At 39.5% G+C, this 26,218-nt stretch overlaps 2 protein-coding genes across 5 annotated transcripts; one reads left to right on the plus strand and one right to left on the minus strand.

Annotated features, from left to right (window-relative positions):
• The first annotated feature begins 1,646 nt into the window (after positions 1–1,646).
• Positions 1,647–10,162, plus strand: PRPF38B (pre-mRNA processing factor 38B). Its single transcript, XM_059854450.1, has 6 exons — positions 1,647–2,011; positions 5,256–5,324; positions 5,612–5,763; positions 5,847–5,907; positions 8,468–8,691; positions 8,944–10,162. The coding sequence occupies exons 1-6, from the start codon at positions 1,733–1,735 to the stop codon at positions 9,797–9,799; spliced, it is 1,641 nt and encodes a 546-aa protein (XP_059710433.1). The 5' UTR covers positions 1,647–1,732; the 3' UTR covers positions 9,800–10,162.
• FNDC7 (fibronectin type III domain containing 7) lies at positions 10,018–26,210 on the minus strand. Of its 4 annotated transcripts, XM_059854437.1 has the most exons (13): positions 25,297–26,208; positions 24,858–24,876; positions 22,860–23,114; positions 21,948–22,208; positions 21,206–21,463; positions 19,678–19,932; positions 18,718–18,975; positions 18,013–18,267; positions 16,887–17,141; positions 16,425–16,685; positions 15,825–15,854; positions 15,234–15,296; positions 10,018–14,758 (listed from the first exon to the last, which is right to left on the minus strand). In XM_059854437.1, the coding sequence occupies exons 1-12, from the start codon at positions 25,357–25,359 to the stop codon at positions 15,259–15,261; spliced, it is 2,208 nt and encodes a 735-aa protein (XP_059710420.1). In that variant the 5' UTR covers positions 25,360–26,208; the 3' UTR covers positions 10,018–14,758; positions 15,234–15,258. The 4 variants fall into 4 exon arrangements, with proteins under 4 accessions (XP_059710420.1, XP_059710419.1, XP_059710418.1 ...); XM_059854436.1 differs by having other exon boundaries at positions 10,018–15,296; XM_059854435.1 differs by lacking the exons at positions 10,018–14,758; positions 15,234–15,296; positions 15,825–15,854 and having other exon boundaries at positions 15,963–16,685; positions 25,297–26,210.
• Between the last annotated feature and the right edge of the window lie 8 nt (positions 26,211–26,218).

The raw sequence follows: 26,218 nt of genomic DNA on the forward strand, positions 1-26,218 counted from the left end.
ACCACTCATGATCAAAGAAAAGTTAGTACTCTAGCTTACTACCTCCAGAACAAGATCACTTTCTTGGAATTAGTTTTTGTGATTAGTTCTCTGATCGATATGAGATTGTTAAATGGGTATTTACTGCATCAATATGGTAGAGCCATTTTGTGAATGTCTTGGAAATCAGCCAGGATGGGAAGAAGAGGCCAAAAGAGGACTGGTGCTTATTTCTAGAAAAGAGGAGTGAAAAGCCTCGATAGCAGAATAGGCAGCTTAGAGAAACTGTTAGCTGCCAGGGCCCTGATAACACTTTTCTGTTCTAGTACAAGCTCTAAGGTACTTGAAGGGCCAGGATAATGAAAATGAACTGTTTCTCAATGTTTCAGCGTGTAATGAAGAGTGAATTTTTATGTTACTTCCAACGGTATTTATCTCCTCTTTTCTAAATTAAAAATCTGGGTAAGTTTAAGCATGTAGAGATGCTATTCCCATGGATGATTTTATACCAACTTCTCCCTGTACCTGTTTCCTCATGCACTGAGCAATGGGGAGCCCTTCTATGTACAACTGAACATACTTTGGCACATTATCATTATGCCCAGCTTGCAGTCATTTCACTGAACTTTCAGTTAATTTTTTGCACAGTCATTTGATGTTTAGAATATTTTGGCAATTCTTTTAAATCATGCTTTTGTACTTCAGATTTAAAGACTGACACCAAAGTATGTAGCTAGTTATATTTGGTTCGGCTTTTTTTTTTTTTTTTTTTTTTGCTTTTGCTTTTGCAGGCAAAACCAGGGATTTTTCTCTTTCCTGTGAGTAATTATATGTAAACAGTGATTCTGTCTTAGCTGTTTAACCTAATTCTGCTTGTTCCATGTCTGTATGTAGGACTGAGTTTCAGAAAGAGCTGTTGAGCTGGAACTGAGCAGCAGGAAACTTAGTGTTTTCTGGGTGTCTGACGGGGTTCTCAGAAGCTGCTCAGACAGGTCATGGCCAGAGCAGTGGGCCTCGTAGCCAGCATTGGCATCAAGTGAACAGGCGGGGCCGTGCCCTCGCCCTCATTGCCCTCCGGGGCTACAGCACACCGAACGGGCCCAGTATGTCTTCCTTTCCCCTTCCGCAGTGGGGAAGCTGTGGATGTCCCCCTCCCTTCAAGCCCAGGCTGGATGGGGCTTGAAGCAGCCTGGTCCAATGGAAAGTGTCCCTGCCCACGGCAGGGGTTGGAACCAGATGGATGGTCTTCAAGGTCCCCTTCCAACCCAAGTCATTCTGTGACTCCTTTGCTTCTCCACTGCTGTGGAGGCAGAAGCGGCTAGCGCCAGCTGTGCCGTGGCCTCGTTACCACCGACAAGGGACCAAGCAAACCAATATTCAACTTTGTCAATCCGGGGCTTAATCTGCTGAACTCCGTGTGACGGTGTCAGCAGCTGCACCCCTTCGGGTCACAGAGTCCCCTCGTTCTCCCGGGCGGTGAAGTCCCTCCCGGAGGGCCGCGGACTGCCGCGAGGCGAGCTGAGGCGAAGCGAGGGCGGTCAGAGCCGCGACAAACGGCCGGGCTGGCGGTGGGCGGGGCCGCGCAAGGCTCCGCAGCTCCCTCGCCCTTTCCCCACCGCGCCCCGCGGGTCGGTGACGCGGCCCCGGAAGGCGCCGCCGTCACTTCCCCGGCCGCCATCTTGTCGGGGCTGAGGCAGCGCCCGCCGGCCCCGCTCCGTGTGCGCGGCCCGCCTGCCCCGAGCGCCGACCCGCCATGGCCAACAACAGCCCCGCGGTGGCGAACTGCCAGGGGCAGCAGGTGGCCCAGCACCCGCCCGGCGCCGTCCCGCCCGTGCAGCAGCCGCTGCAGAGCGGGGGCCCCAAGCCGGCGGCCTCGGGCAAGCAGGGCAACGTGCTACCGTTGTGGGGCAACGAAAAGACCATGAATCTGAACCCTATGATCCTCACGAACATCCTCTCGTCGCCCTACTTCAAGGTGCAGCTCTACGAGCTCAAGACGTACCACGAAGTGGTGGACGAGATCTATTTCAAGGTGAGCCCGCGGGCCGCGCTGGCGCCGGGCCCGGTTTGGCTGCGGCCCGCGCCTTTTCGCCCCTTATCTTGCGGTGAGGGATGGGAGTAAGTATCACTTGTGTTGCTGAGCTGGGGGAATCCAAGGCTCTGCCTTCTCTGCCTCACCAGAGAGGCGTGTTCCGCGTCGGATTTGGAATTGCCGAGCCGTAAATGGGTTTTGAAAAGGGCAGCGTGAGCCGGGGCGGTGGGGGCGAAATGGCCGTCTGAGGGCTGCGCCTTCAGCCGGAGAGAGCGGGGAGGGCGCAGATCTGTGCCGCCGCCAGAGCCGGCCCTCCCCACAGCACGGAGCCGCCTGCGCGCCCCGTAACCGCCCAGAAGGGATGGTGGTCACCCTGGGTGTCTGCGTGTGGCTCTCGTTCTCAGTTCCAGGTTAGGATTCCCTCCTCCGTAACTCAGCTTACAACTTAACGAGTTCGTTTTAGTGCTTCTCTTGGCGTTAGGTAAGATGTGCTGGGGAGATGAATGGTCTGTATCAGGGCACCCATGTCTCGGTTCTTGTTTTGTTAGCAGGATTGAATCAGTTTTGCACCGAGGCTTCCATCAAGCCACTCTCCCAGGTAGAGGTATGCATAATTAATGCTAATCAACGCAGCCACTTTCTTTGTTCTGATAACGAGACCAAAATTTAGATAACTCAAGGTTAGATAATTCATTTATAGTCACCTGTGTTTTGGTCGTTATTGGCATATTTTTTCAGGTGAATTCATTTTGCTTGATAATGTTATTGTGTCAGCTGGTGGGTTTCAGTATACTTGAAATAAATAAAATAAAAAGCAAAGGTAGCTTTTTGCCAAGCCAAATCAAGTTACTTAAGGCACCATAATTGTGAAAAATAATTCCACCACAGTATTTTGAGATTTTTGGCAGTTTGTGCTTACTTATGCTGCTGCTTTTTCATGTAAAGATAGCTTTTTTCTGCCTGTGCTCTGTCATTTGGAGCTGATTATTTATTTCTCCTAATACTTACTGTAACATATATTGTCGGCAGTATCTCTCCAGTTAATTTACTACATGTTTCATGTGTGAGAGACTCATGACTATCTAAATGGAAAGTAGCAGAGTTTACTTACACAATTGATTTTTAGAGCTGAGAAAGTTATGAAACATATTTTCAGAAAAATTGAGAGTTTAGTCTGTTTTTAAAGTGAACCCCTTCAGATGCACTAAAAAGTATTTGGTGCAGTTGGTCATCTTTGTAATGGTAGAGCTCAGCAGCAGGAGGTCAGATAGTTCATTTGCTTGACCTACTGTTTCATTTTTATCTTAAATTTGGGAAGAATTTTTACAAGCCATTAAAAACCTACATATTGATCTGATTTATTTACTGAACATGACAGTTAGTGACTCAAAACTGCATGCTAAATAAAGAGAAAACTCAGCCCCTTACTCACTCATGAGTAATGGCTGTGAGGGAGAAGATAGCCTGATGGTTCAGCTGCTTCATTGATATTAATAAGATCTGATTTCTCTTCATGTTTTAAGATTCCTGAATAATTGCCGTGGGGTTTTGTTTTTTTTCGTTAGTTTTTTTTGTTTGGTTTGGTTTTTTTTAATGAGTTGTTGGGTTTTTTTTTTTTTTAATGACCTGTCATAGCAGCTGTATCTTCAAGTGTATTTGTCTAAGAAACAAGTGGCTCTTCTAGAAAATATTAGAATGCTGGTTGCTGGATTATGAGGCAAGATGACTGTAAGTCAAACAGGCAGCTAGTGATAAGCACCATCTTTGGAGATATGGATTGTGTCCAGATATTTGAATTAATTAATTTGTAATTTTGAGCTTCTGTTTCAGTTCTGTATCTACGAAGTGCAGGACTTCCTCTTTCTTTTTCCCTGACCCATGTGCATGTCCTCAGCTTCATTTCATCTTTGTATTTCCAACAAGTTAAGCATGCAAAGCAGTCTTTGTGGGATCAAAACTTTAATTACTCCTTTTTGAAAGGAATATTGTTTTCAGGGTTTGTTATTTAATTGATACCTGTCAAAACCAGCATGTTTATATTGACTGTAATTAAAGTTGAAGACTAGCATTTGTGATAGTCAATCCTTTGACTAAAAAATACTTTCATTTCCTGTGAGAGGCAATACTATATAACCTAACCAGAAGGATAGGCAGTATTATTGTGTAGTATTTGTGAACTTCTCATGCTAACAGTACAGGAAGTCATAGTGGATTTTGAATTCTACAGTATTAGCATCTCTCATATTTCCTGTTTGGCAAAGACAGCAACTGTAAAAATCCAAACAAACAGTTCAGCAACTTCTGTTAGTGTGTCTCTGATGTCCTGTGATTGTGTACATAATTGGTTTTATTTCATGTATTGTTAAAGAATCTTAATTTGTGAAGTATCCTACAGCATGAACTCTTATTCCCAATCCACTGTAGCACCATTGTACCCTTTTTTGTCTTTTACATATATTTTAAGTTGATGTGTTTAGGAAATATACTTGTTTATTGAGCCAGATATTGCTTCTTTGATTTCAGAATTTCAGATGTAGCATAGGCAGTTATGTGGTTCTGAGCTTGTTTATGACTCTTATTGTCAAGTTTTATGAATGGTGTTGATTAACTTTGTTTGTGCACTCATCCCTAAGTGTATCTCACAAGATTTGTCTTGGGCAAATTTTATATCCCTGCAGTCTAAGAGAAAAGGCATTGACTTTATGTTAAAATACTACCCTTGATAAACATATTTCTTTTCTCTTTATAGTAAGTGATGAAGAAAAGAAATCTCTAGTTAAGTTTACTTCAAAAATGAGACTTAGGAATATGAGACTGTGTATTTTGACTTTTGTAGCTGTCATCAGCAGTTATCACTAAACTTGTAAGGAGATGGTTTAAGTAAAGGCAGTTGTCCAATCACCCAAGGAAATAGTAATGCTGGGGTTTAGTCATAAAGTATTTGAAAGTACGTGGAGTATAGAATAAGCATGGATGTTTCCTTTGGGGTTATGGGATTTGTTTGGTTATAAATTTCATTCAAGATTTTGGCTGTAATTTCTTAATGTGGTAATTAAAATAGCCAAGTGCTTTGCTTTGCTTTAATGACAAAGCAGACTTAATCTTGAATTTGCTAGAAGACAGTTTCTGAAGATTGGTTTAGGATACCCATTGTTAAATCAGGCTTGTGTGGTCAGCTAAACATTATGAAGGTTGTAATTGTAATTTTCTTTCTTTCCTCCTGTCCCCCACCTCACCCTTTCAGGTAACACATGTTGAACCATGGGAAAAGGGCAGCAGAAAAACAGCAGGCCAGACAGGGATGTGTGGAGGGGTAAGTAGAAGTACGTGCCTTCTTCAATTTTTCTGTCTGGTAAATAACTTTTCAAAGCATAGATAAAATGTGCTTGTATGTTGGCTCAGTCTCTAGATATAAAATATTTATTACAGAGAGTAGATACATCCTTCTCACTTGCGAAGCTGTGGGTGTCAGTAGTTTTTCCACGTAGCTTTGTTTGTAGATTTAGGTTTTATCCTGTGTTAGTTCTCATATCTTTTGTAGGTTTGGGATAATGTATTTATGACTTTCTGCATCCTCACCTTACTTTCTGCTTTTGAAAGGTGCGTGGTGTTGGAACTGGAGGAATTGTGTCTACTGCTTTTTGTCTGCTCTACAAATTATTTACACTGAAGCTCACTCGTAAACAAGTGATGGGCCTTATCACTCATACAGACTCCCCATATATTAGGGCTCTTGGATTTATGTATATTAGGTAAGTATCAATATCATCAACTAATGACTGGTCTAATATGCAGAAAGCTGTATTAAAATCTTATATTGTTTTTGTGCTTAAAGGTACACACAGCCACCTACAGATCTATGGGACTGGTTTGAATCCTTTCTTGATGATGAAGAGGTATGTCGGCGAGGGTAATAATTTATTTTCTTTTGTTTCCTTTCATGTTACTACTTGAGGCTTAAACATTGCTTGATAGGGTTTTCTGTAGTTTGAATGTTACAATGTTATGTTCTTGTTGACATTATGTATGTTAATTAGTGCAGGAAACAGGTTTGAGCTGGGACCTGGGTAATTTGTCTTAGATTTTGAAGATCTAACAGATTTTTTCATGGGTTAAGATGATGCTGTGTGAGATTTGCAAAACCATGTGGAACAGGTGTACTGAATCAGAATGCATATAGCAGGCTGTGTGAATGTGTCTTCTGTGTGGTTTTTAAAATCAGTTACTTTTAGGTAAGGTGTAGTAAGTCATGCAAGTGCTAAATTTGTATTATCTCTTTATTACTGGGATAGGGGAATTGATGCTTACATAAAAGAGTAGGAACCATATGGTAGAAACCAACATTCACCTTGGAAAATTCTGCCAGAAATCTCAGTGGTTATTATTCGTGTCCTGGAATGACTAAACCCAGGATTTCTTCAGAGGAGAAGCAAAAAGGCGGATTACTGCATAAGGTGGCATTCTTTCTGGAATCTTAATGTCTTGGTTAATGGGGCAGATAAAGAGATGAGTTGCTAACTGAAGAAGTTCAGTAAAGAGGTTGCATTATTATTCAGTCAGATAGGAGAATAGCTTTGGTATCCTAGTCCTGATTTACTCTTTGGAGAAACAGTAGGGAGCTGGTGGGTGAGGTTTCTTGGGCTATGAAGTTGAATACACAGTCTGCTACATACTGCTGCAGTTGGGATTCATTGAGCAGGTTTGAGATGACGTTCTAAATTTAAGACTAGAACTGGAAGGATCACTTGTCGTCTTCAGTGTGACAGTAGGCATCTACTTGAAGAAGTTTCAAATGTTGTAGTTGCAAATGATGTCCAGATGCTGGTATTAAAAATAGTGTTAATTACAACTGTGTTTAACTGCAGTGCAGTGTATTTATTTACTGGCTTCTTTCATGCTAAGTATCAAAAACACTGAGCAAAGGAAACAACTGGTGCTTTCAGGTAAACCCATGCTATAGTAGATTTTTAACAAAAATGAAACCAAATTGGACTTGAATCAGTGTCATGTCCTTCTCCCCCAGCTGGGGCTAGCTAATAAGAATTCTTCTCTACTATGATGGACTGTAATTTATGAGAAGCGTTGGGGATCCCCAACGTCAGTTCCTTTCTCAGGGTCCCACAAAGTCAATTTCAAGGACAGTACAGCAGTCACAAGTGCAATGCATTGTGCAGGTCTTAACTGGTTCATTATTCAAAGCATATTTTTTAGTTTATACATTTCAGTTCTTGCTGATACTTGGTGTCAAGATGTGCTTATTTCTTGTTGCTTAAAATCTCCTACTATACTTTTGGAATTAGTGTTTCTTTCCCACTGCTATCGGTAGCTTTGTGTTATGTAGAACACCTGCTTGGGGCTGCTTAAGTGTCTTACCAGTCCTGGTCAAACTCAGTAGGATGAAGCAAATTTTTAAATATGGAATTATTTAAACCTACAGGATTTTTTTTCCCCTCCAGTTCTTAAAAATATGGAAGCAGTTCATCTTTTGTCATGCTGCTGTGAAAACCTTCCCAGGACACAGTTACTTTTCAGAATGCTTCTTATGTTTATTTTGTTTAACTGTTCGTACTCTTCAGGTGCTACGTTTAACTCCTCTTTTTCTTCTTTAGATCTCTGCAGCGATTATATTTGGAAAAACTGTATATCTGAACACTTAAATGTGTGTGAGTGCAAGCAGTTTTACGTTCAGATTTTCTCTTCCTGTTTAGATAACAAATCTCACTTTCCTTGTGTGCTTGCACTATAGGTTTGGGACTGACAATAGCTGACTAACATGTCCTGAGCTGTGAGAGGGCATAGCAAGAAGGCCTTCATGCGGTAATGACCCTTTTCAGAGACAATGGTCATCATGGATTATGCGTTTCCAATTATTTGTTCATTTATTTATTTTTTTACATATTTCTAAATTAGAAACCTCACTGCTTCATGGCAGTTGGTTTGCTATTGCTTCCAATTCTGTTAGGATGCCATTTTGTACTAGAGGTTTTTCTGTGATCATTTTTAGATAGGCAATGATGTAGTTCATAAATTATTTAGGCCACAGGGTTGGGTATGATGGTACACAGTTGTATATCCACAAAATGGAGTATTAAATGTAGTTTCAGAGGACTTCTCAACTTTGTGGCATTTAAATACAATGCAAGATCATACCATATAACCAGACCGTGTAAGGGGATTTTGTGTTAATCTCTTCATCGACAGTCCCTTACCATCCAGATGGCTGCAGGATTAGTATGTGCCTGCATGCATATATATTGTCCCATTCCCTATCTGTAACATTCTGCCAAATCCAAAGGGTGCAGAGTTTGAATTTCTCTAAGGAAATGTATTAGAATATGAGACAAGTAAACTTTCATAATCATGAGACTTCAATAGGACAGTAATGTAGCAGCATTTTTTTTTAATCGGTTAAGAATATTTTTGACCATCAGGATATTTTTTGCTTGTATTTTGCAGGACCTGGATGTCAAGGCAGGTGGGGGTTGCGTTATGACCATAGGGGAGATGCTTCGTTCCTTCCTCACTAAGCTTGAATGGTTTTCCACGTTGTTTCCAAGAATTCCTGTGCCAGTCCAGAAAGCCATTGACCAGCAAATTAAAAGCAGACCTAGAAAAATCAAGAAAGATGGCAAGGAGGGGATGGAAGAAATAGACCGGCACGCAGAACGTAGACGTTCAAGGTTACATAAACATTATTTTAAAAATGAATGTTAAAAGTTCAACATTGAACTACTTATTAGCAGCAACATGTTGGCTTTTCACTGAAATAAGTTTTAAGGCAACAGTTTATGGATGCTAGTGGATTAAAATAGTCAGATGATAATTTGTATTTTAGATTAAGTACAAGCTCTGTCTGTAAAGTAGAAATTGGAAAGAGGATTTCTTAACTATTGAAGGAGGTGTTTCATATAGAATGTCTTCTGTTTTTAAAGGTCTCCAAGACCAAGATCCATCAGTCCCAGGAGGTCTCCCAGAAGATCCAGAAGCAGAAGTCACCATCGGGAAGGCCATGGATCATCTAGTTTTGATAGAGAACTAGAAAGAGAACGAGAACGGCAGAGATTAGAACGTGAAGCAAAGGAGAGAGAAAAAGAAAGGCGGAGATCTCGAAGTACTGATCGCTCGCTGGAACGGAGGCGAAGCAGAAGCAGGGACAGATACAGAAGCCGGAGTCGAAGTCGTGACAGGAAAGGAGATAGAAGAGACAGGGACAGGGAGCGAGAGAAAGAAAATGAGCGGAGTCGGAAAAAAGAGAGAGATTATGATAAGGAAAGAGGTAGTGAGAGGGAAAAAGATCGATCTAGAGAAAGGTCAAAAGAAAGGAAAACTAAGGGTGACACAGAGGAGAGGAGACACAAGGATGACAAAGATGAGAAGAAACACCGCGATGACAAGAGGGATTCCAAAAAAGAGAGAAAGCATAGTAGAAGTCGAAGCCGGGAAAGAAAGCATAGGAGTAGGAGCCGAAGCAGGAACACAGGTAAGCGCAGCAGAAGCAGGAGCAAAGAAAAATCAAGTAAACATAAAAATGAAAATAAGGAGAAGTCAAGTAAAAGAAGTAGAAGCAGAAGCAGAGGAAGAACAGATAGTGTTGAGAAGTCCAGAAAACGAGATCAGAGTCCCAGCAAAGAAAAATCTAGGAAGCGTAGCAGAAGCAAAGAACGTTCCCACAAACATGATCACAGTGATAGCAAGGACCATTCTGACAAACATGATCGTCGAAGGAGCCAAAGTACAGAACGAGAGAGCCAAGAAAAGCAACAGAAAAACAAAGATGAGACTGTGTGAATTCTTTCAAAAGTGGATCACATTGAATCCTATAAATGTTTGATTAAATCCTGCTTATTTTTTCTTAAAGTTGAGATTGTGCAGTAGTTGATGAGCACTCTTCTCCAACCTCCCTCTAGGCTGCAGATTGTCATTTCCTATTTTCAGTAGGGAAGTGCCTTTGTAAACCCATTCAATGCATTGACGGTTTCAAACCATTTGTTTAGTTTAATTTGTAATGCCGAGATTGTTCTTGCATTTTTATTGTTCAGATGTTTCTGAAATGTACAGTCTGTACATATGTCCTGAAAATGTTTTAATTCCTTTGGCATGGTTGCCATGTTGGTTAAATTTGTATGAGGCAATAAACTGCCACTAATTATACTTTCCTTTTGTAGACGTGGAATTATGGTTTGTATCCTGAAGTTAGCATGGCTGTGCTTTCCATAATAGTATGGCTTTTAGGGATGGATCTGGAATGTGTATTATAGCTGAGATATTTATGTGCGTACAATGTACATTGAGGGCTGCAGATTTAGAACTAACATTTATGCCCACTGTATCTGCTGTTTTGTCCAAAGCTTTTAAAATGTATTATGTTGATCACCAGTGGTGTTAAATTGAGTGGACTTTCAGAGATAGTGGTTTTGATGCAAGGATTTAGATGATGTTGGGGCTTGTTTAGTTATTCTGTAGAAAGGCTACCTCAAGCGGACACTGTAAAGGTTGACGGATGAGTACCGTAGCCATCTATGCATTTTATTTGTTTGAAGAAAATCCATGTAAGCTTCCTTTTTTTTTAAAAAAAACATAGTTTATCCATTTGTGGTCCTTTAATGTTTTTAAGCAGCTGCACTCTGTCATTTATGATAATCCTGGGTTAATAAAGGCATTTAAGATGGGAAGAGGGAGGTAGGAAGAAGAAAAATATCACAAAGGATTTCAGTTTCAAGCTTCCAAAGCATTTTATAAGTGTAAACATTTAAAATAAGAATTAACTGATAGTGTCCTTTTTTAATTCATATTTTCTACAAATAGTAAAGATCACAGTTTGTGCTGAACATTTCATCGGGCAGATTTTTTTTTAAACAGGTTGTTAGAAGGAAAAACCAAAATGCATTATAGAAAAAGATCATATCATTAACGTCCAAGTCTATTTCATAGATAATTCTGATGACTTGTATACTCAGTGAGGAGAACCACCTGGAATAAACTCAGTTAATTCCTTTGCATTGAGTGTCAGCTTTTCCCTGCACGTTCATTGCCAGTTAAAGAGTGCTTCAGTTCCTACACATTTATTTTCAGAACAAGTGACACTTTGTATGAATAAGGGTTTTTATGTAATAAGTGACTTACAATGAAGATGTAGCAAACAAAAGAAATGCTGCAGCCCCAAGATAGGAAGAATATGAAGTGGGAATCAATCATGGAGTAACCTGAGGGTAGAAATACAGTATTTGTGCCTTCTTTTGCTTCGGTGTGATGCAGGTCATCTAGGCATATTTTGTTCTAAACATCCAGGGAAAACTGTGTTTTGACTTCCAACAGTATACTTCATTCCATAGTATTCCAAGAAGTAAACTTTTTTTCTTCCTCCCTTCTCTTCCTGTTTTCTGAACTGTAATGGTCTTTATCACCATGATCCTTAGTAGTCAACATTTTTTAGTACTGACGTTGTTAAGGTTGTCTGCTTATATTTGTGTTACCTGATTTTAAGTCTGAACTTGAAACAAAATTTAAGCTTCAACAAATTCATTGTCTTGCAATGTAAAACTAAAATACTGACCTTTCATTTAAGATTGGAGAAGAAAAAAAAATACCCTGTCTAGTAGATAACTGGAACTGTCTCTGCAGTCTGCCAAGGGATTGCATGGATTCTGTCCAGTGCGGGCAACTTTAATTTATCTTGTTTGTGTCTAGAGGGCTGCTTTTGGCCTTGTTTTTAACCTTCAGTTTCTGAAACAAATATGTTCTTGGGCAGAGAGGCTGCAGAACCAGTGTTTTGTCAGGGAAAATAGATTCCTGATTTCCAGTTGTTCCTTCAGGGCTCTTCCTCTTCTGAGGCTGTGGGCAATACAGTGAAAGAATGGTTTATTTGCAGGAAAAAATGCAGGTATTTGAGAGACAATCTTTGACCTGAGCATGGACAAGTACTGTCTCGCTACAACAAAGATGGTGAATGTTTTGCTACAGCTTCTGCAAAGACTGGCTCGTCCCAGTATCTCTTTTCAAGTGCAGTAATTTCAGGACTGTGCTTTTATTTTCCTATTTTATAAGTAGTCCTTTTTGACCTCTGAATTTAATACGGTCGATTGAGTTAGCAGTGTAATGGATAGCGCAATATTCACTGCCAACCACGACCTGTGACAATTACTTGAATCAAGACACCTGTCTAAAGTTATCCTTAGGATTTACTGTCATACAGCTCTTCAGTTTGTATCCAGAGTCTCTTAATTCCTTTTTGTCCTTCTGATGCCATTTTATTATTTCATGTACCGTTCCTTAAAAAGCAGAAGGAACTGCAGGGCTGTGAAAGCAGCTCTGATGAGCAGGGGTGAGCCAGTGGAGGTGCCAGTGCTGTCCGCTCTGTGCAGTTGCTGCAGTGCAGTACAGGTGCACTGGACTTTCATCTCAGGGGCATTAGAAGAAAATTTCTGCCAATTTTAGCTGTGGTTGCAGAGCTGTTGTTTCTTAGTCGGTGCATTCACTCTTCAGTTCTCAGGGTAAATGACCATGACCGAAGCACTATGAACCCGAAGTTTGCATAGTATGCCATGTGTCCATAACAGCCTAGGGTGGTTATCCTTGTGAAGCCTCATCTGTCTTGGAAATTTCCTGTGGCTCCAATGCTAAGTACTGGAATATAATATTAGTAACCTCCTACAGCATACAAGTTCCCCTCTTTAGGGGAACCTGAAGGAATTTGATGAATTCTGCTGGCTTTAGATGTTTGAACCCTTTGCCCCATTGTGCAGCGCATGTAGCTTTAAGTATGGATGACCACCAGCTATTAAGCCGGGTAAAACAGCATTTAAGTGCCACTTTTGATGTTTTGCAATGAGGTTGTTGTTATCTCTTTTACTCTTCACCAGCAATATTTAGGTGGTAGAACACTCAATCTCAGTAAATTTGGGTTGAGTCTGAAATCAGCTGAAGGGTAGATTTTTGCAAGGTCTTTCAGTGGATTGAAATCTAAGTTTGGAGCTATTATTCTGTGTCAGATGAAACTTAATACTGTATATTTTAAATAATATATACAAAGTTTTTGCAAGTGTTCATATTTGTGTAATTCCAACTAAATACATCTTTACTATTATGCATTGAATTTAAATTTTTTATTAAGTAAGCCTTAATGAAGTCATCTACTATAAAATAACCTAGATAGTTTTAATCACCTAATTAGTTAGTCCACATGATTTCACAGATACTGCTCTGAAAACATCCATTTTAGCATATCCATGCCTACCTGCAAGCCTTCAAACAGGGATTTTCCTGGTTCTCTAGTCTTTCAAGAGACAGTGGGGTTGGGTTGTTTGGGGTTTTTTGGTAGGATTTTTATTGTTTGTTCAGTTGAGAATTTTATTGCTAGGGGGTTTTTGGCTTCATGAAGTCCAGAGCTTCATGTGAGTAATTAGTACAGAAACAGGATCTACAAAAACGTGACATTTAATTGTCCTTTCCTGTGATCTGAAGCCAGCATGACCCATAAACGTGCGTTTGCCTCAGTGTGGAGAGAACCTGCAACCAATCCTGACCAAATTTTTTAATCAGCTCAGTGAATTCCAGTGCTGTTTCACGTATCAGCAGTGTTAACTATTGGACAATTGTTACAAGACAATGTCTAATGCCTGAATAAAAACACCTTGAGGTTACACAATGCCATAGTAGGAGGTGTGTATCTGGCTCAGTTTCATTGTGTTGCTTTTCCTCACTGCTTTGTTAATTGTATACATCTCCTACATTTTTTTAGAGCTGAATCAATGTGTTTTTTCTTGAAATCATTACTCCTCTTTAGCTTTTTGCTTTTTTTTCCCCCAACAGACAAATAATACATTCTGGTACAATTACACTTCAGTGACAAAAGAGAGAGGAGCTGAGTACTACAGCATTGTTGTCGTGTGTAATTGAGTTGTTAATTCTCAGAGAAAATTAAGAAAACATACACCAACAGTTTAGAATGGCTTTAAGTACATTAGAGTTACTGTTAGAGCATGGAATTATCTGAATTGCTTAGGTGAAAAGCAGTAGTTCAGGGCTTGAATTTGGTTCCAAAATAAACCAATTGCTTTAGATCTCTAAAGCCCAGTTAAACACTTGACACTGTGGTGACAGTGTTTGGCAATGATGTCTGCAAAGAAATACTGATAGAGAACCCTCAAGAAAGAAGGCTGTTTAATTTTTTTTTTAATTAAGTGAGAAATAAAATCAACTTTCTAGTAACTAATGCAGAGCAGTTTAAAATAATGTTTCCTAAAGAAGGACTTGTTTGATCGTGACTAAATGCAGATCATGTTTTAAGAAGCAGCATGCAACTCTTGGGCCATCTACAAGCAACTTAACTGAAGCGTGAGATTCCCTTGAGGTGAGATTCCCTTGAGATTGTGTGTAAGTGATCAGAAGCATTGGCTGAGATACTTAACACCTATTGTGTTCCCTGAAGAAAGGCAATTTCCAGAATGGGTAGTCTGTTTTTATAAGCTGAAAATAGGGCTAGAAACCCTGTTGTCTTTGGATACCTTTGTACACATGAGCTTCCAAAGACTCTGTTAGATGACACAGGTTTGTCAAGCAATTGACTTTAAACTCTGCTTTCAAACTCGGCTGACAAAGTAACCACTGTGGAGTATGAGAGAAGGTCCTGCCTGGATTAGGTCTCAGATATGGTCTCAGGTGTTCAGCTTTCCTGCTCCCAGTCCTAAAGCAGCTGTGAATGTTGCACTTAAGCACAGATGTGTCTTTCCAGCTTCAGGGGAAAAAAGACTGAAAATAACATTTAGGGAGAATGGTGTTATGAACAACCTTAACATCCAGGATAGCAGTAGGTGAACAGCAGCAAAAAGGAGATCAACCTTGGGGGAAAAAAGTCAGTAGCAGTTTCTTGTCATTCCTCTGAGACAGGAGCAGAAAGTAGTCCAGAACACCAGGAGAAAGTAAATGAGTGCTGAAGAATATTTTTTATCTGTTTGGATTTTAAGGGCTTTTCTGGGGAATTACAGCATAGTGAAGTGAAGGCTTAACAAAGTGAAAGAAAGTTGTTACAAATGGAGGAGAGGACAAATCAGTAATGCTAATAGAAATAAATTACAAGAGATTTCAGAGGTTAGTATGATGGATTTTAACAAACCACTTGTGATATACAGGACAGGTGAAGCATTTCCCTCCAATCCCAAAGATTTAATCAGCAGGAAAAGTTAGATCATACATTCTAATATGAATTGTGATTGTTATAACTTACCTCCTTATCTGAACCAGAATTTCATCTAGATGTGTTTTGCATTGCCCTTTCCTCTGTAAATAACTGTAAAAGAATTTGGACATAAGGACTATTCCAGTTATGGAAAAGCAACTGTCTTGAGAAATTTTTATTTCAGTGGCTGATTTTGAAGTTCTAGCAGTTTACATAGGCAAATAAAATACTATCCTGCTGAAACCCAGAAGAAATAAGGCAGAATAGATTTAGGTAAGCCACATTTTTTTGGTTTTTTTACCTTTTTAAAAATAGAAAGCAGAAGTATCACCTAGTTTCATTTTTAATGGTATGTGGGAAGGCTACAAAAGATAATCCTGCCTTTTATTATGTGCTATCAAATTAGTAGTAAGTGTTGTGGCCATGCATGATAGTAGGCAGGCCACAATATAGATAAGGTTTTGTTGGTTTTTTTTTTTTATTTATACATTAAAAAATGGGGGAGAGGACAAGATAAATCTGTATAACACTACCAGAAGCCTTGACTATCAAATCTATATGTTATGTACATCTTATTTGAAGATGATGCAAAAATATTCTATAAACTTCAGGAATTTTTAATGAATGTACTGCTCTTACCCATTCCAACAGAGCTTCCAGAACAGGTGACTGAAATGACATGAAACAGTAGTACAAGTGTTAGATGTCAGGTTGTAAGCTGCAAAATATTATTAGTCTGCAGTATGTAATCCATCTATACTACTATGCAACCTCATCAGATAGCAGTAGTTTTATATAGGATTAAATCCATACCTTGGGAATACCAAAGTAATTTCTTGCCCTTTAAAAAAAATTTTACTTTAAAAAATGTGATTAGGAGTGATTTATTGCAGTTTCTTTGTTTTAAAAATACGTAAAACAAAATGCTCATTTATTTGCATGTATATTATAACCATTCCTAACCTCCCAACTGAACATTAAGTTTTCTATATTCACCAGGATATGGGTGATCCAGTTAGGAGGTACCTGTGCAGATAAGTGTGCCCAGACCCAAAATGCTGCTGTGAAATTCCCATCACAGATATTGCAAGACTACACTCATAAAGTTTACTCTGCAATCAACACTAGAGCAGAAAAGGTTTATTCCATGCCACCTTTACCTGCATAACTTTGTATTACATTGTAGCCATCTAGCGTAAAAAAAAAAAAAAAAAAAAGTCAAAGAAATTGAAATTCTACCTGAATATATTTTCTTAGGACAGAATGTGAGCTTTGGCCCCTTGTTGGTCACTGGAGCCACCACCACAGTGTAGACATCCCCACAGGGTATCTTGGTGATATCACAGTGGCTGAGACCCAAGCTGGGGGTACAGCTGAAATTGCCCTTTGAGCCACGTAAATCAGCGTTGTAGTTTATTGTTTCATCAGAAGCTCGCCAGAACACCCTGATGCCATTGTTGCTGAGCCTATAGAGCTTCACCCCAGAAGGGCAGCAAGCACCTAAGAAAGTAAGAAACATTCATGAGCAAATTTTGTGAACTCATAATGTATTATAAATTTCTAGATTGCAGTTTAAACCAGATTACTATGATTACCAGCATTTAAAAGAGAAAATTATTCTTTCACAAAGCCAAAATAATTCTTGAACTGAACTAGGAAAGAAAAGTTTTATTTAGAGTCGTTTTATGGAGCTTTACATACTGGAAGAATATCCCTGATAGGTGCAGCTGGATGTCAAACCCGTCTCACTAATGGCTCTCAGAGACACTGTATAGTTGGTGCCACATGTGATACATCCCAGGAGACAGTAGGTCTGAAGTGTGTGACACTTTGCCTGTCCTTTTGGAGAGTCCAGTGTTGTTACATATGTCTGTGCACCCCTCCCAACAGACCAGCTGATATTGGTTACTGACTGTGTCACTTGAGTTAGTATCAGGTCATTAGGGCAACAAGGAGCTGAAAGAGAACAAAAACCAGAGAAGTTAATTCTGTTTTGTACCTGGAAAATTGAAGGTATTTGGAGAGTTGCAGGTACAATAGTATATGATCACGATTAAAGGAATTAAGAACTGCATATTTTTCAGGAATGCTGAAAAATAGTTGACTCTGCTGGCAAGCTTCTAATAAACAGAATGTTAATGTAAGATCAGTTTGTCTCTAACTATGGGTTACAACCCTGGAATTATAAAATGATTGTTCACCAAGATTCTAAAAATTACTAAGATTTTTCATCAGAATATCAGAGTACATCTGTAGTTTAATTAAGCAGGATCTGTCTCTACCCCTCAAATCATATATCTCAGTCCAGCTCTGTCTCTGTTTAAAGTCTCTTCCTCTACAATGTAAAATGACTGCAGCCAAACTGCATGTTAAAAATAGATCCTGGTGTATATTAATCTCTGCCTGGAGAGGTGGTAGAGGACAAAACCTGTTAACAAATTAATAGTAGGAATAGTGGGTAGGATGTTCTTTAATCTGTTCTTTACAACTGCTTATTTGTTGACATGGACATTACCTCATTGCCTCTCCTGGTAGTACTAAATATCAAAATGCTGATGAGGAAGTTATGCATTGCATTTGTGGCTTATGTTATTACATTTTAGTTAGCTGTGCCAGAAGATAATTGGTTGCACTAAGGCCTCTCAGTCTGAGGCAACTGCCAAATGACCCTTCCTTGTCACACACAAAGATACAGACAGGTTTACAAAAAGGGCATCCAGCAATACATAGTACATATTGTAAATAAAAATAGCCAAAACCATAGAGTCATAGAACTATTTTAATGTTATGCTGCTAAGTATGTTGAACTATATACAATTCCCCATACCTGTCTCTAAAGGGATACTGTAGCTTGGTAAGCTCTCTCCTGCTGGCGATCTTGCTATAGCACTGACTGAGAAAGCAGATCCACAGGGAAGATCATTTAGGGTGCAGGAATTCCTGGTGCTTGTGCAATGCCAAAGTCCAGCCTCTCCTCTGGCAGTGACAACGTACATTGCTTCTTCATTATTAGGTTGCCACTGCACACTGATTACAGATAGACCCTCCTTTGAGATATTTTTAATTTCAGGACTGCAGGGAGCTGAAATATTTCATATTAACAGTATTTAAACAGATTATTTATGCATACTATAAAAGTTACATGTGAAAATTAAATTCCAGTTAGAACTGACAAATTACTTCATAAAAGTATATGATCTTTGTATGCTTTACTCCTGGTGAGAATTTAGAAATTGTGACAGAACAGACCATGTAAGGATTTTGTATATAAATTGTAATTCTGATTTTCAAAGTACTGGAGCTATCAGAAGCTTTCAATACAAATCTGATATAAGTTCCTCTTCTTATAGTATATTCTTAAGGACTTACAGTTTTGGAGTTGCTGGGTTTTTTTGGTTTTTAAAATATTTTCATCGGTGAACTTAGTAAAACAGTAAACAGCAACTTAGCACTCCAGTAATGTTTTTATCCACGAATCACTGTGCTGTATAATAACGATTTCTTCAGCTACAGGAGAATGAGCGATCACTACCTGTTGCCACGTACTGAGGAGCACACGAGGTGTTGCCTCCCCGGGCCTCGCTGAAGGAGTACACGGTGATGTTGTAAGGGGCGCTGCACCGCAGGGCCGACAGGGTGCAGGCCGTGGCCGTGTCCCTGCAGAGCACCACACCGCTGCCGCCAGCTGCTCGGGTCTCGTACAGGTCAGCGCCTCGAACAGGAGCCCAGGTGACCCGCACCGTGTCGCTTGATATGAACACGGCCCTGAAGTCACTTGGGCAACAAGGAGCTGCGAACAGAAAAGGCAGACAGGGAAACCCGAATGAGAGTGGAAAACTGGTGCAAATAAAAGCCTTGTTTCATTTATCTATGTGCTTCTTGTCTTCTCCAAAGTTGACCAGTACTGTGCAAACAGTCCAATGAATCCCAGATTTACTTAAATTAATTCAGTACCACTCCTTCCAAATCGATAGAGAACATACTAGTGTTTAGGTCAGACACAGCAATTATGCATATCCTTGGTTTAAAATTTTAAAGGTCTAGTGCTTAAATAACAATTTTCTTTTAAATTTCCCATTGAACTTAGTATATTTTTCATTTTTTCAAGTATGAAAACTCCCTATGAGGAAGCTGAAGACTTTGGTACACTCTTCCTGAGGTAAAACCAAAAAAACCCCCAAAATCCCAGACAGGACTAGAGTTCCAATGTTATGCCAGGTCTGTGTGTTATTCATATGTCCTTTCCTGATGATTGTGAATTGTTAAACTGTTTTCAAATTTGTATGCATGTTGTTGCACTTGACTATGCAAATTAAGTTTAATTGCAATGTGAACTGTTTCTTTTTCTCTGCCGACCTTTGTGTGTTATGCCCAAAACCTGAATAAAAATAGAAGTTTAAGTCATAATCTTCCCATAAAAATGTCCAAACAGTTCTACCATGAATACAGTTAAAGGATCCAAATGAATTTGCAGGAATACATGGCTACTTACCAGTAGTGTAATTGAGTACATCACCTAAAGGACTCTGTCCTGCCTTGTTGTATGCAAAGACACTGATGAAATAAGTGAAACCACAGTCCGACTGGAAATGGCATTGAGTGTGTGATGTGTTGCAGTGCACTTCCAAGCCATCATCACTCTTCACAAAAACCACGTAATAATGACCCAAACTGACGCTAGACCAGGATACCAGCAAGTGACCAGGTTCATCCTCCTCAATTGATATGTTTACTGGTGCACAAGGAACTGAAAAAAAAATTTTAAAAAACCAAAAAAATTCTCAATTCTTTTTTTCTTTCTTGAAGTTATAATCCTAGGGAATAAAGGAAAATCAGGGATATATTGAATTATATAGAATATAGAATTATTCTACTCAGCTTGAACAGTTGCTCTGTCTTGATCAAGAAAGCAGCAACTTAGCTGCCTTTACAGACGTTGGTGTTTATATTTAGATGACAAGTGGGTATGATTTTTAAAGAACAAAATAGATGCTACCATCATGTTTTACAGAGACATTTGTTTAAGGAGCCCTCTGAACAAAAAGTGACACCAGGAAATATTTGAAAAGAAACTGGCACAGTATGCCCTCACAAATAGTAGGTTTGGATGATAATTGGAATACTAGCATGAATAGCAGTTGGCATCCAAAAGCCTCTAGATGTGAAAACCCTTTATGTTTTTTTATAAAATTTACTGGCTGTGGTTGAGTAGAACTGTCCTTTGCTTAGGTTTCCCTTCTGTTGGCATTCCAAAATGCCACATTAAACTGCAAACTCCATGGCTTTTGTTTAAATAACATTTACTTTCTTTCTATTTCAGTAAAGTACAACTTGCTGCTATTAGAATGAATATATGTGACATAGCTGAAGCAATGTTGACTGAGATTACAGCCCACAGCTTAAGAGCTGTCTCTGGCACAAGGCTCTCTCATCCTTTTAGATGCACCACATGATTGATCTCCAGTCAAAAGTCAAAATGAGGCAGGTTACATCAAATAACTAAGTACATAATGTTGTGTATTTCAAGTAGCATATAATAAAAATAAATTGTTTAGATTTTTATTAAATGGGCAGTTTATCTAACAGGTCAGGAAACAGCAATCTCGGACATGGCAGCGGTGCTGTAGCTGAACTGAGCAAGCTATTGTCCTGGATATGGTTGATGGTTTCTTTAGTCTAGTGGTGTTACTTTGGCTAAACGTGCTTTTGTTGACCCCCTTTCTAACTAGCAACTTGACGTGTCCCAGAACAGTGCTCAGAGGCAGTTCTTAATGCCATTTCCTCACAAATTTCTTCCACCACTGCAAATTTTTGTCACAGAAATACGAAAAATGTTTAGGGTCTAACCCCTGCAATAGAAAAGTATATGACATAATTCATGAACAAAGGTCAAAAGCAGAACTATTTGAGAATCACCTGTCAATTGCAATGGATTAATTTACATTTGAAATTAAAGAAGCAGACGTTAAAATGTCATAAGCTACATAAGAATCAGTGACACATGAATCAGTGACACATACTTGTTTTTAAGCTCACTGCATCAGTGGGTTCACTGGATCCAGCATCGTTGTGTGCTGTGACAGACACATAATATTCAGAGCTGCACTGGAGGGACGGCACCACGCAGGAGGCAGAAGATGTGTTACACCTCAGTTTCAGGAGTCCACTGGAGACTGTGACACTGTAAGTTAGAGCTCCTTCTGTTGGCATCCAAGAGACAACAGCTCTTAAAGCACCACTATTGAAAGCTACTTTAACATCCACTGGTGCATTAGGACCTATGGTATATCAATTTGGAACACATAAATATAAGTTAGATTGTAGCCTACAGACATGATCTCTTTCACAACTTGCAAAGTAAATGCTTTTTTTTTGAGTGCAAACCTTACCCGCATTCATGTTAAAATAATTAGTTCTAGTTGACCATGGCTGAAACTCCCTGCTTATTTGAATATTTGCTTCTCACAATTAGAAAAATCCTCAAAATCAGTCTGAGCTTGTATAACTCTTATCCAGACCTGTCCTAAGTACAACTTTAGTGACAGTAATTGCTATCTTTGCCTCAGTAATGTTCACTAAACATAGCCATGTCATCTGAGCTTTCATAAACTTTGAGATGAGGCAAAAATATGATCTGAAAATCTATTCAATGTATCTTTGAAAAACATAATACAATCACAAATACACATAAACACTTTCTGGTATACTGCTGCTGTGTTGTTCTTAGAATGCGACCTGGTTTCAGAAAAGAAAATTTCTTACTTGTTCTTTGGTTATATGTGAAATCATCTCCAGGCATTCCATTGGCATTCCAGGCATAAGCCTTGATAGTATAGAGAGTTCCTGGATCTAGATTTGTAAATATCAAGGATGTATTGGTGGTGTTCTGCTTCAGCATTCTGCCCAAACCATCTGATCTCATGAGTGACACAGAGAATCCAGCTGCCATATGCACAGCTTTCCAGCTCACTGCAATGGAGTCACAACTTGGAGAATGAACAGACAGAATCGGAGCAGCCAGGACTGTTGAGAAAGAACAAAATTATGCTTTAGGTTTTTCAGTAGGACAGCTTGAAAAGGCCAAATTTGAAATGAATATACAGATCACTAACCCTGAGAGTCAAATTCAGTGGCAACAAAACCAGAAAAAAGAAATGAATGCAAGATCAACAGAACAAATCTGGAAAGTGATTTGGTGCATCAATTATTGTATCACACATTTTGTGAAATGAACAAAAGTTGTACAATGAACAAAAGCTGTACAGAAAGTGAGAAGGGCTACACGTGTTGAAGAATGAAAATCACCACAAAGATATTGCATTTCCTGTCCTCTAAGTTTCACATTGTCTTCCTATCTTATACTTTTGGTTTTTTCTTTATTTCTTCTATTCCTTCAAGTTATGCCTTTTGTTAAAGTAAAATACATATATTCATACAAATTCTAGTGAAACTCCCAGCTGAACTTTTAACTTACTGTACCATCATAAAGTAAACCATTAATTCAGACTTTTGTCCTGGTCATTAAGTCAGATGGCTGAATTCTAGTCTTCAAAAACTGAAAGAAGAATGTGATCAGTACAATTTAAAATAATAATAATTCAGGACTGGTACATGCATGAATGCTTTATGTTATAATAACATTACAGAATTTAACATAAGATTTTGAAAGCCCACCTGTTTTTACTTTTCTGAAAGGTGAAGGCTGGCTTTTTCCTCCTGAATTGAGAGATCTGACAGTGATTCGGTACAAGGTGGCAGGCTTCAGTCCCGTCACTGTGCCTGGAGAACTTTTTACTATAGTTTCAACAAAGGAATCTCCATCTTGTGCAGTAAGCATGTAATTAGTAGCCCCAGGTACTGCTCTCCATTCCACTGTGATACTGTTGCTAAGTTTTGAATAAGCTTGGTCAATAACAGGTATATCTGGAGCTAAAATGGAAATAATGATAGACATACTGAAGTGGGAAAACACAGTCTTGTGGGATGCTGCATGCTCTGAACATTTCACAAAGACAAAAGGTAGGACAAACAGTCTACACTTTCTATGAATGATTAAAATTTAAGTTAAATGGACTTTCAGTGAACATTAACAAAATACAGTCTTGTGATAGTCTAGACCAAATTTCATCTTTCCATAAAAATATTCTAACACTCTGGAATCACTGTTGTAAGACCATTATTTAACCTCGGTTTCACTGAGAGGTTCTCCTTCAGAGCAAATTAACTATGTTACTAACTAAAGGGATATACAAAGCAATATATACAAAGAAGTATATGTTTATACAAAGCAGTCTGAAATAGGACACTGAACCATAGGCATTTCTATATTAAAGCAACATACAATAATCTAGTCTGGAAGAGATCAGGGGAACTCACCTAACCCCCTGCTCAGAGCAGATACACTTGGGTGTTCAATAACACAACAAATCAAATATTGTAACAATGCTTTGGTGTTATGCTCTGCCATTCAAAAAGAGCTCTTGTGTACTGCAGACACACAACTAACTACACCCGTGTATTTCTTAACCACAAGTAATTTATGTTCAGAAATCAGGATTTTCACACTGAAATCAGCATTTATAAAGCAATTACACATGTTGCAAGGCTGCAAAACACTCACTAGAAGAAGAAAAAGAATGAAAGTACATCCTACATAAAATTAGGAAAAGAAATGTAGAAGTATTTGGGATGAAGTAGGTACCTTCATTCACAGCAAAGCAGCTCATGGGGGATTTGGGAGACCTGAGCAAGTTTTATAGACAGCTGCTCAGCTAAGTGCCAACATCTATAACATCTACATGCTGTTTTATATATGTGTGTATATATATATATATATTCTGTACTGGACTGTTAGCAAGACTTAGACCTGGGTGAGGATTTCCTGCACAGAAATGTTTATGAATTGTTACAAAAGATATAATATTATAAAACAAACTAAAAAAATTATAGTGCAGTATTTTGCTCCACGATTGTGAAAGACCCATCTGCAAATGTTCCATAGGCAGGGTCAGACAGAATATCTGGGACCATTTCTACAAATGGGGCAAAAGAGGGTGCCTGACTGTAACTGATAAGAAAGTGCTTGAGACTAAGAGCAGATGTTAATGGTTAGTTGAGTAGCTGTGTATCAAATTCCAAAACCTTGGAAATATTTGTGCATAGGAGATTGTGCTTCTTCTGGTGCGGTTTTTATTTTGGTTTTTTTGGTATGTTTGTTTTTTGTTTTTGTTTTGGTTTTTTTTTTTTTTTAGGGAGTGTGATGGAGTTTTCTTTTGATGTTTCTTTTGTTTTTTCTTTTTTTTAAATTATTAAAATATACAACAATTAATTGGCTGTAAATATGGGACAGTGTGAATCCCATTTGTACCACAGCTATATAATGAACAGCAGAATTTGTTCATCTGAGTGGTCTCCTTGGTTCACACTAATATCAAGGTACAAGTCTGAATATTTGCATGAGTGTCCAACAGAATTGTGACTCCTAAAATGAGATTTAAAATTTATAAATACATCAATGTAATTTTTTAAGCCTGAATAAAACATGAAAACATTTTTTTGTTTACGAAGCTGCTAGAACTTACAGAATATTTTATTAAAAGCACAAGTGGGTATTCTCTTCAGACCCATTCAAAAATAGGCAGGCAAAACCACAAAACCATTTTGAGTAGTTACCTGTGTTTGCTGAAAATATCTGAAAAGGAAGATGTAACAAAATTAGAAATACATTGTGAGATATTTATTTTGAAAACTAAAAATCTAAGAATGTTATTAACAACAACCTAAAATACTATGTGCACTAACACATTTTACTGATATTTACTCAGATTCTTTAAGCAATGAAAGAGTACACAAACAGTGAGATTTGGTACAGGTATGCAGATTGTACTGCTTCTGCATTTTCCCCTCTGAACCTGCCTATTAATCCCGTTTGCAGTTGTTAACATACTTTGAAAGTATTTTTCAGTCATATGTAAACAGTGCAACACTGTGATAGTATCGGAATCCCAATGTGGAAGCGGATGTCTGATAGCGCTCCACCCTTTTAGTTTACTTTTCCGAAGAATACAGTATAATCTCTAAAATAGCTTTACAGCAAGTAAGTCGCACTCACCATTTCTAGGCAGCTGAGAAGCACTCCAGTAAACGCCAATGATTTACTGTTTGCACCGCACATCTTGACAGAACTCCGTTCCAGCTTCACACGGGGCGAGCTGGAGCCGATGCCAGCGCTGCTCCCCAGCGGTGCTGTCACTGCGGGAGCGCTCCCCGGGGCAGAGGAGGTCGCGCTGGGCTGGCCGCTCCTCCTGCGGGATCGCAGCTGGACAGCGGCCACCAAACCCAGTGACACGGGGCCACCACAGCGCTCGGCTTGTGCCGCATGGCTGGCGGGGCTCTCTTCCCTTCTGTTATAGGGTGCAGATTCTGTATGGTTTATACAAGACTCACTAAATAATTAAGCTAAATGAAATTTGGTCTTCGGCTCATTGTCTATTGCATTTTTGCCGACTCACAACGATCTTCTTTTCCGTCGGGAATGATGCCCTCATCGTACTCCCCTTTGAATGGCACGCCGCCATACAGACTGGGAACTAACTATTCTTCCTCATACCTGGCGCTGTGGAAAGAGAAATTTTCCTCGCATTCCTTCGTATTTGTGGCAGCTGCTGGTTCCCCTTTGAGCACACAACTTTATGTCTTCAAACTATAACTTCTGACAAAAGATTATAGACGTCAAGAGTCGCTATCGTTCTAGGACCTGACAGTGTTTTCCTTGGCGCTTTACACGTATGTCAGCGGGAACGTGGGGGCCGTTTTCGTGAGGGAGCCCCGGTCTTCCCCCGAGAGAACCCGGGACCAGGGAAGGTTTCGGGAGCCACCCCGGCCAGGCGGTCTCCAGCTCCCCTCTGCTCCCCACACCTTGCCAGGGCCGCCTCGGCGGTCGGGAGCGGCTACCGCCATCCCGGGCTCACCTGAGCAGGAAGCTCCTTCCTCAGGGAGCGAGCCCTCGTCACCGGGCACTCCCCCAGTGGGAA

The sequence above is a fragment of the Haemorhous mexicanus genome, chromosome 9 (assembly GCF_027477595.1).
Source record: "Haemorhous mexicanus isolate bHaeMex1 chromosome 9, bHaeMex1.pri, whole genome shotgun sequence".
NCBI lineage: Eukaryota > Metazoa > Chordata > Aves > Passeriformes > Fringillidae > Haemorhous > Haemorhous mexicanus.